This window comes from Lonchura striata, chromosome 10, assembly GCF_050655825.1.
Source record: "Lonchura striata isolate lonStrDom1 chromosome 10, ASM5065582v1, whole genome shotgun sequence".
In the NCBI taxonomy this organism is placed as follows: domain Eukaryota; kingdom Metazoa; phylum Chordata; class Aves; order Passeriformes; family Estrildidae; genus Lonchura; species Lonchura striata.
The window spans coordinates 24,865,859-24,875,995 of record NC_140712.1 but is presented as its reverse complement, the minus strand read 5'-3'; the positions used below and the strand labels follow the sequence as shown (position 1 = coordinate 24,875,995).

The following is a 10,137-nucleotide window of genomic DNA, read 5'->3' as shown; positions in this document are numbered from 1 at the left end:
GTGTGTCTGGAGCTGTCTCAGCTCTGGCTGAGCCTGGGGGTCCCTCTCGGGGCTCCAGCTGTGGGCAGGATCTGTGCTGGCCCGGGGGTCCCTCTCAGCCCGGGGGTCCCTCTCAGTCCGGGGGTCTCTCTGGACCTGGTGGTCTCTCTCGGCCCGGGGGTCCTTCTGGCCCGGGGGTCCCTCTCGGCCCGGGGGTCTCTCTGGGCCTGAGGGTCTCTCTGGGCCTGGGGGTCCCTCTCGGCTCGGGGGTCCCTCTCGGCTCGGGGGTCCCTCTCGGTGCGGAGCGGCGCTGGCGCTGCTGACGGTGACGGAGCTGGCGGCGGCCCCGGCATCCCGCGGCCCGGGGGCGGCCCCGGCGAGCGCAGCGCGGCGCGACCACCCCCGCAGCCGGCGGCAGGGAAGGAGCACGGCGGGGAGAGCGGCAGCGAGGGAGGGCCGCGGCTCCGCTCGGCTCGGCTCGGCTCGGCGCGGCGCGGCTCCGCTCGGCGCTGACGGTCCCCGGTGCCGCCGCCGTCACTCGCCCCGCCCGTCCGCGGCTCCGCGCGGCGGGTGCGGGACGCGGCGCTCACCGGCACAGCCGCGGCCGGGGCTCGGCGGGGCCGGGCCGCGGGATGAGCGCCCGGCGGCTCCCCGGGGGCAGCGGGGGCCGCTGATGCTGCGGGGACCGCGGGGTCTGCGGGGGCGGCGGGGGCGGCTCGGCGCGGCCCCGCCCGCGGCGGGGGCCATGTGAGCGCGGAGCCGGCAGGATGCAGAAGGGGATGCGGCTCAATGACGGGCACGTCGCCCACCTGGGGCTGCTGGCGAAGAAGGACGGGGCCCGGCGCGGATACCTGAGCAAGCGGAGCGCCGACAACACGAAATGGCACACCAAGTGGTTCGCGCTGCTCCAGAACATGCTCTTCTACTTCGAGACCGACTCCAGCTCCCGGCCCTCGGGGCTCTACCTGCTCGAGGGCTGCGTCTGCGACCGCGCGCCCTCCCCCAAGCCCCCCCTCTCGGCTAAGGACTCCCTGGAGAAGCAGGTGGGCGACACGGGGGTCCCGCGGAGGGGGAGGGAGGATGCCCCGCGGGGGCCGGGCCCCGCACCCCCGGAGCTTCCGGCGCCCGTGACCTGCCCCACGCGTGACCGGGCTGGGGAGGTGAGGATGAGGCCGGTCTGTGCGGGGGAAGGAGGAGGATTCCCAGGGCTGCAGTGCCGGAGCAGCGGGCGGGTTCATTGCGGGGTGTTGGGCTCTCTCCGGGGCACCCCCATTCCCCCTCCCGTCTAATTAACCGCCGGTAATTAGCGGGGGGCTGCGGGGCGCCTCCCAGCGGCCGCGCTGGGCGCTGCAGAGCCCCGCGTCCCCCCCGGCCCGGCGGGTTTGGTGTTTGGGGTTGGGGTTTGGGTTTGGGTTTGGGGTTTGGGTTTGGGTTTGGGTTTGGGGTTGGGGTTGGGGTTTGGGGTTGGGTTTGGGTTTGGGGTTTGGGTTTGGGTTTGGGGTTGGGGTTGGGTTTGGGGTTCGGGGCTCGGGACAGCGGCCCCGGCGGGGCGGGGGCACCGCGGGGCTCCCGAGGGGCAGCCCCCGGTACGCGGCCTCGCTGTTTCCCCAGCCCCGTCCGCCCCTCCCGCGCCCCGTGGTTTGCCCGGCCGCTCTCCCGGCCCGGCGCTGCGAGCAGCCTGCGGTGGGTGCGTGGCTGGGCGCGGGGAGCCCAGGGCCTGTTTTCAGGCACATTTCACGCTATTGCCGCTCGCCACGTGTGCGCTTTGCACCTCCATCCCCACCCCTGGCGGGGAGGAAAGCAGAGCGCGGCTGCCCCGAGCCCCCCGCGCCGGCGCCGGGCTCCCGCGTCCTTTGCCGCCGCTGCCGGCCGCGGGCGACAGCGCGGGAGCAGCGGAGCCCTGCGGGGGCCGGGGGCAACCCAGGTGCCCCCAGCCCCAGGGCTGCTGCGGTCCCGGCCGTGAGGCCCGCAGCCCCTGACGGGTCCCCGGGTGGGTTTCTCCCACCAGCTGTGCCTTTCCCGGCTGGGCAGGGTATTCCTGGGGCAGCACGGCATGGAGGTTGGCAGCCCCCGGCGTGTTCGTGTGGGGTGGTTTGCGGGAGCTGGGATGCGCCGCAGCGGCCGGAGAGGGGATGGGTCCAGGCAGGGGGAGAAGGGCTGGCTTCCAGCTGCGGGGGCAAGTCCCCATCCATCGCTTCCAGAGCCACCCCCAGTCCCATCAGCGGGGCCAGGAGCCGGCTGGATTCACCCTCTGACCCGCTGGCGGCCTGTGGAGCGTGGACGTGTGCCCTGTGGGTGGCACGGTGCACCGGGGCCCCTCCGTGGGGCAGCGGGGGGGTCCCGCAGCACCGTCCCGGGCTGGGACCGTGAGGAGGCACGGCGTGTTTTGGGTCCGGCTCTGCAGGGCTTGCATAATTACTCCCTGGCAGGCTCCGGGGAGGCGCTGGGAGTGCTGCTGGCAGACTGCAGGACGGGGCCCGGGCACCCCCGGCACCCCAGGGCATGGGGCAGCCTGGGAGGAAATCGGGCCCTGATTCTGGCTGCTCCTGGCAGCTGGAAAACCCTGCCGAGAGAACCAGGCATGCAGCACCACTGCTCCCTGGCACATCCCCTCCCTCCTGGCTTGCAGCACAGGAATATTTCCTTGTGAAGAGGGAAATACGGTGGGTTTTGCCCAGCCGGGGCTCCTTGCAGCCCAGCTGTGGAGACCTCGGGGGCTGCGGCGGCGAGGGGGGTCTGTAGTTGCAAGGGGTCACAGAGCTGTGGCTGTCACTGCTGCCCCTTCAGCGACAGACCTTGTGTGCTCCTAGTTCAGCTTCCACGAAGTTTGCCAGCCGGGCTGCAATCAGCCCTCCTGGCCAGGCTGGAATCAAGCTTGGCATCGGGGCCCTGGGTCCTCGTGTTTGTGCAGGAGGGGTTCGCCACCATGCAGACACCCCGGGAGGATGTCACATCCCCTCTCCCGTTCCAGATGCACCCGAGTGTTGATCCTCGCGGTGAGTGAGGGCAGCTGGCACAGGGAGCTCCTGCCGTGGCAAACACGTCCCCTGCCACGGCCGCGCGTGGCTTTGCCGCGGTCCAGCGCCTGGCCTGGGCTGCTGTGCCATTCCTGAGGCCAAACGGCGCTGGATGCCCGCTGCTCTGCAAGCTCATTAATGGCCCAGGGATGAGATAAGCAGCGAATATTGATGGTGCAGGCCTGCAGGCTGGCAGGGCAGGAGGAGCAGGTGGCAGCCAGGCCGTGCTCTGGGCAGGGTCTGTGCCCCCCACGCCAGGGAAAGCCTCGGTGCCAGGCTCACCCGGGACCCGGCCATGCCAGCAGCCCCTGGAGGAAGGTGCTGAGGAAATTTCCAGCGCTGCCCGTGATCCCGTTAGCTGTGTTCTGAGGGTGTTTAACTACCCGTGCACTTCCAGCTCTGAGGACAGTGTTCCTTGAGGCAGAGGAGCTCCAGTTTGGATTCCTTCCTCGCTGGAGTGCAGCCTGAAAGGTTCCCAGTTCTCTGCAAAGGAGAAACTTTAAGAGGTGGGGCTTTCAAACCCCCCTTTTTAATGCATACGTATCTTGCTTTGGGGGGAGCTTTTCCCTGGAACACAGTGAATTTTAGCATTGGTATATGTGAGAATAAGGGAGCAAAGACACGTGGAAAACTGGAACACCAAAGAGGGATTTGCTGCCTCTGGAAACTTTGTTTTGTTTTTCCAGAAGCGAACTTTCCTTCCAAGCAGTTGGATGGGGGAGATAATTTCCTGCAGGGTGAGGTCAGGCAGTGGCCTGGGGCAGGGGCTGGGGAGCTGTGAGCTGGCTGCTCGGGGCAGCAGTGCCAGCGGTGCTGGGAGCGAACCCCCTTTCCCCTGCTGTGGTGTCAGGGCCCTGCCACACCCAGCCCCGCTGCCCCCGGCCCCGGAGGTGTTGGAGGTGGGATGTGCTTTCACGGGGTCACCTCTCCCTCCCTGGGCAGGCTGTGGGGTGCCCCAGGAGGGAGGGGCACGGCCAAGGTGAGATCCTGGTAGAGGAGCTGAGCAGGTATGAGGTCCAGCGCTGATCCAAGCCCAGCCCCAAGGACACCCCAGTGTGGGGTGAGGGCCTCCTTTGAATGCCAGTTGGGCAGCAGGAATGGGCTGGGTTTGCTCCATGGATCCAGCCTGGAGCTGGATTTGGAGTCCCAGCATCACTGGGGTTGGAAGAGCCCTGTGAGGCCACTCGGTCCAACGTTCCTCCCCCAGCAGCGCCCGGGCTGCCCCTGCCCCGTGCCCCAAGTGCTGCATCCACGCAGCTTTGGAAGGTTCCCAGGGCTGGGGACTCCACCACTGCCCCGGCAGCCTGGGCCAGTCTCCGGACCCACACCCCAGTGCCACGGGCTGCTCCTGAGCAGGAGCCCTCGGCCAGGGGCAGCGTGCTGCTGAGTCAGGCGGCGGAGCCCTCGGCTCAGGAGCTGAGCTCTGCTGCCCCGGCCGGGGCTGCTCCTGGGCACCCCTGCCCGGACGGGATTTCCCTCTCCAGGGCCTTTTCCAGGGACGGAGCACCCTGTTCCCCCCGTGCTGTGGCGCCCATTGCTGAGGCACTGGCAGTGTGGGATTCTGGATGCCCTGGGGACTGGCAGCAGCCCCTGCCAGCCCGGCAGCTCCGTCCCAGAGCCCGGTGCCAGGCGCGGTGCCGGAGCCGTCCCTGGCAGTGCCAGAGCTCGGCAGCTCTGCGGGGTGCGGCCGTGGGGCCGCGGCACCCAGCCGTGCCCGGCCCTGCAGGGGCTCCACCCTGGCACCCAGAAGGGCTTGGAGGGGGCTCGGAGGGGCCAGGCCCCGGCAGTGGGGCAGGGCTGAGCAGGTCACCCGTGGGCATCGTGAGCAGGGCAGCTCCCAAGCTATTCCAGACTCTAGGATTGATGTCCCGGGTGCTGCATCCCCAGATCCCAGTGCTGCCCTCAGGTCCATGAGCATCAGCCATGTGGGGCAGTGAGAATTCTTCTACCTGGATGTCATTCCAGGCAATCTGATTTTTTGGAGACTATAAATTATAATTTGTGGGCTTAAACCTGAACTACTCATCAGCATGGGGGTGACACTGGGTTTTTAATTAATTGGTATATTGGGTGATGCCATGTGGGGATTTCTGAGTGAGGGGGATGCTCATAGTGTTAGTCCCAGCCATGCCTGCATTCCCGGCTGCCAGCAGCACCGGATAAAATCAGGGGGAAAATTGATTTATTTTAATTATTTTACGAATATTTCTGCGCATAACTCCTGAGCCGGCTCCACAAGGGTGATGCTCACCTCTAGTATCCATTTCCAAATATCCTGACAGCCCATACTGAAACAAAGAGGGGAAATTGCAGCCTCTGGGATATTTTTTCTTATTGTCAGCACGGAAATGAGCTGCTGGAGCATCCAACTCTGAGGTCCTGTTTTCCCAGAGCACATAGTATGTAGGTCAGGGATGTTAAAAGCTGCCATGGCTGGCTGTGGATTTTTAGACTCATCCATCCAGAGCAGGAAAATTCTCCTCCTCTTGCCCTTTGTGTCAGCTGGAATAACCATCAGCTTCACAAGCAGGCGGATGTGGATCTGCCACCCGGGGAGGGCGGGCAGTTCCGAGGGTGGTGGGCATCCCTGTGGGGGAAGCCCCTGTGATGGCACAGCACGGCCGGGGAGGATCAGCCGCTGCTCTGGGGCGCCTCTCGGGTCCCCCACGCTCACCCTGCAGTGACCGGCGCGGGGGTGCTGGGAGGGCGCCCACCCCCAGCCGCAGCAGCCCGGGGTCTGGTGGGTGGTTCGGGGAACGAACGCCCCTCTGCCAATCCTAAAACACCGCGAGAGGCTGATTTTCTACGCTGGAAAGAACGCGTCGCTTCAAAGCTGATTTGAATTGATTTGGGAGTCCTTGTGCGCATCAGGGGCTGGGGAACGTCACCCCACAGCAGGCAGGGCCCGTGGGGAGCCGGGGATGGTCACGGGGCTGGGGGGGCCCGGGGGACCGTCCCCGGGGTCACGGGGCTGGGGGGCCCGGGGGACCGTCCCCGGGGTCACGGGGCTGGGGGGGCCCAGGGGACCGTCCCCGGGGTCACGGGGCTGGGGGCCCTGAGCTGCTTTCCGTGCTGACCTGGAACGCTCCCCGTCCTTATTGCGGGCAGAGCTGCTGTGCCCCCTGCGGGACATCCCCAGGGGTGGGCACCTGGCATCCCCAGGGGCGGCTGCAGGGCCGTGTGTCCTGCGGGGCCAGACGGACACACGGACACACGGGCACATGGACACATGGACACACAGACACACAAACACATGGACACGGACACAGGGACACACAGACACAGGGACACAGACACATGGAGACACGGGCACACAGGGCACATGGACACACGGACACATGGACGCATGGACACAGGGACATATGGACACACAGACACAGGGACACACGGACACTTGGCACGGCTCTGGGGCTGTGCCGCCCGCAGCGGGGCTCGGCAGGCACATGGACACAGGGGAGTTGGGAGAGCCTGTGAGGAGGGAGCCTCCAGGGACCACATCCGCTCATTTTGGCATGGCATGGCATGGCATGGCACGGCATGGCATGGGGGCTCTGGTCCCGGGGCTGGGAGCTCTTGAGGTCATAGATGAACCAAAATCGGGGGTAAGGAGGAGCCCAGTGGCACCGTGGGCAGCGCGTGCCCTGCCTGGGCAGCACAGACAGCCCCAGGGACGCTGGGCTGGGGCTGTGGTGCAGCTGGGGTCTCACGCCGGTACTCCCACCCTCTGCCTGGCGCTGTGAGCAGCTGGTCCTGTGCTGGGTCTGTCCGTGGGCCTGGTCCCATCGTGGGTCTGGTTCTGTCTGTGGATCTGATCCTCAGGCCGCAGCGAGTGCCGGGAAGCGCTCCCGGGCTGCTGGTGCGATGTGTCACTGCGATGGCAGAGAGGGATCATCTTTTAGGCGGAGATAAAAGGTGGTGGGAGTTTTATTATTCAAATATCAAATAACTTCCTCCTTCCCAGCACGCTGCACTTCCTGGGAATTGTGTGGGGATAAACTGGAGCAGCACATGCAGGGTGTGTGTGCTGCCAGGAGCTGGGCTGGGCTCACAGCCTGGGACAGAGCGGCCCTGGGGGCTCTCAGCCCTGTCCTGGGGGCTCAGAGAGCTCACAGCCCTGCCCTGGGGGCTCGCAGCCCTGCCCTGGGGGCTCAGAGAGCTCACAGCCCTGCCCTGGGGGCTCGCAGCCCTGCCCTGGGGGCTCAGAGAGCTCTCAGCCGACAGCCCTCGGCAGTGCCTGGGTGTGAGCTGGGTCACACCGCCGTGCTGACGTGCTGGGGGTGCCTCAAGTGGGTGAAGGGGGCAGAGGCAGGGGGGCAAGGGGGCACCTGTCCAGGCCACCTGCTGCAGGTGCCTGCCCCAGTTCCTGTCCTGGGCTCGGCACCCCTTGCTTCACCCTCGGACAGGCCCCGAGGCTCTCCCAGGGCGCCGGGGAGGTCAGGGTGCTCCAACCCAGGCTGTGCTGTGGGCACGGGGCTCTCCGCGGGTGCCCTCACCCACAGCAGCACGAAGGGCACCGTGCCATCCCCACGGCACCCCGGGAGCGCACACGGGATCTGCCCAGGACAGCCCAGGGCTCGCTGTCTCCTGCCCTCCTGCCAGGCCTGGGGGGCTCCTGGAAGTGTCTCCCCGTGTTCCCAGTCCCAGGAGGTCACCGAGCTCGGGCTGTGGGTGTTGGCTCCTGAGAGGGGATGGGCACGCTGTGCTCTCGTTCCTGCGGTGCCGGGAGCTGCCGCGGGCACCAGGGCCTAGAGGGGCTCCCCCACTCCTCGCTGCTGTTTAGGGGGCATTTCCAGCCTTGCCAAGCTGAGGAGCTCCTCTTGATGCAGTTACAAGGGAGGGGGCGTCGGGTGGGTGTACAGCTGGCCTACAGAACACCCCCCATAGGGATCGTGGGTTTTTGGTGGCTTTGCCAGTAAAAGCCTCTGGGAGGGGGAGGGAGGGAAAGGGGGTGGCATGTGAAGGCTGGGGAGCTGCTGCAGCCCCAGAGGTGTCCTGCAGGCAGCCAGGAGCTCCGGGCAGCCTGAGCACGGCAGTGGAAGGTGTTTGACACTGGGGTGTGATGGGTGCTGGTGTGTGACACTGGGGTGGGCGATGGGTGCTGCTGTTTGGCACTGGGGATGGCTCTGTCAGGACAAAGCTTGTCCCCAGGACCAGCAGTAAAGGATCCTGTGCTTAGAGGATCCACGGCAGGGGTGAAGGGGCTGCATCCTCGCCAGGGCCCTGCAGCTGCTGCCCGTCGGTGTTTTCGTGGCACACATGGCCCAGCCGGGGCTGCCGCGTCCTGCCAGGCTGTGCTCCCTGGTTTGAGGCAGTTCTTACCCGTGCATTCGGGCCCCTGATGGAACCCAGCAGAGGAGCAGATGATGTCAGGAGGAGCTCGCTCCAGTGGGTTGGGTTTAGCCCAGTTATTCCGGGCAGCATCCGGCACTGCAGCGTGGTACCTGTTTCCTTGGAGACTGCAGGGAAGCAGAGGAGCGGCACAAACCCGGCGGCACCGCGCACAATTAGCACAAACACTGCAAATGTCAAGGGAGCCTAAAAATAGCCCCGCGCCACGGCCACCCCCCGAGCCCGGGGAGCGGGACACGAGGGAGCGGGCACGGGCTGGGGGAGCGGGCATGGGCTGGGGCAGCGGGCATGGGCTGGGGCAGCGGGCACGGGCTGGGGGAGAGGGCACGGGCTGGGGAGAGGGCACGGGCTGGGGGACCTGGGCTCGGACTGGGGGAGCTGGGCTCGGACTGGGGGACCTGGGCTCGGACTGGGGGAGCTGGGCTCGGACTGGGGGAGCTGGGCTTGGACTGGGGGAGCTGGGCTTGGACTGGGGGAGCTGGGCTTGGATTGAGGGAGCCGGGCTCAGCCCAAGGGACCCGGGCTCTGCTTGGCCTCACCTTCAGGCAGCCCCGTGCAGTGTGTCACTATGACTGTGACCCCGTGCAGTGTATCACCGTTACCGTGACCCCCGTGCAGTGTGTCACCATCACCGTGACCCCCGTGCAGTGTGTCACCGTGACCCCTGTGCTCCCCCCACAGCACTACTTCACCGTTAACTTCAACCATGAGAACCAGAAGACGCTGGAGCTGAGGACTGAGGATGCCAAGGACTGCGACGAGTGGGTGGCAGCCATAGCTCACGCCAGGTGTGCCCCGTGCCCCGCGGCTGGGGGTCACGCTCACGGTGGCACAGAGGTGCCGCTGTGCTGAGGGTGCCTGGGGCAGGGCGAGCAGGACGCTCCCCACTCTGGGGACCCTGCGCTGAGTGGGGACTGTGCTCAGTTGTGCCCCTGTCCCCGTTCCCATCCCTGTCCCGTGCCACCGGCCACCCTGGCGGGCTGGCACTGCCTGGCCCAGCCTGCAGCCAGAGGGATTCACCTTCAGGCTGAAAGCCCGTCAGGAAGGGATTGTCCTGGGATGGCAAACCTGGCCAGGACAGGGATTGTCCGGGCTCCTGGCAGCGCTGGCACGGCCCAGCTGCCAGGGGAGCAGCCGGGTGCCAGCACAGCGCCGGTGCCTCTGGGGAAGGAAGGAAGGAAGGCGCTGGGCTGGCAGCGAGCTGTGGGATCGGGTGGGAGCTGATCAGGGTGTTTCAGGGAAAAACACCATCCCCTGCCAGGAGCAGGAATGGCAGAAACTCCATCCCTGCAGCCCCTGCCCGGAGCAGGACTTCGTAGGAGCTTGTGCCACACGTGTCCTTCTTAAACTCCTGGAACGTGGCAGTTACAGAGCTTCGGCCATGGGTGCTTGGGGTCCTTTCTGACTCCTGTGGTTCCATTGAAGTTTGCTCCGCGCTTTCTGCTCGCCCCTTGTGGGAGCCCAAATCCTTCGGGAGCAGCAGGAGCTGCCCCCAGGTTCGCTCCTGCCGGGCCGTGAGCCGGGCCCGGCGCGGAGCAGCCCGAGCCGCGGTGCCGGTGCCGGTGCCGGTGCCGGTGCCGGTGCCGGTGCCGGCGTGCGGGGGAGAGCCGCTCACGGCCGCGTCTGCTGCAGCTACAGGAACCTGGCGACGGAGCACGAGGCGCTGATGCAGAAGTACCTCCATCTCCTGCAGATCGTGGAGACCGAGAAGACGGTTGCCAAGCAACTCCGGCAGCAGATCGAGGACGGGGAGATCGAGATCGAGCGCCTCAAGGCCGAGGTGAAGCCCCGA

At 66.8% G+C, this 10,137-nt stretch overlaps 1 protein-coding gene across 2 annotated transcripts in view; it reads left to right on the top strand.

Moving 5' to 3' along the window:
* The first annotated feature begins 656 nt into the window (after window positions 1-656).
* Window positions 657-10,137, top strand: part of RASGRF1 (Ras protein specific guanine nucleotide releasing factor 1) — a 28,247-nt gene continuing 18,766 nt past the window's right edge. For both annotated transcript variants that reach the window (XM_077785977.2, XM_077785976.2), the window contains exons 1-3: window positions 657-1,022; window positions 9,027-9,133; window positions 9,978-10,125. In XM_077785977.2, the coding sequence (XP_077642103.1) occupies window positions 747-1,022; window positions 9,027-9,133; window positions 9,978-10,125 (531 nt within the window). In that variant the 5' untranslated portion in view covers window positions 657-746. The remainder of the gene's footprint in view (window positions 1,023-9,026; window positions 9,134-9,977; window positions 10,126-10,137) is intronic.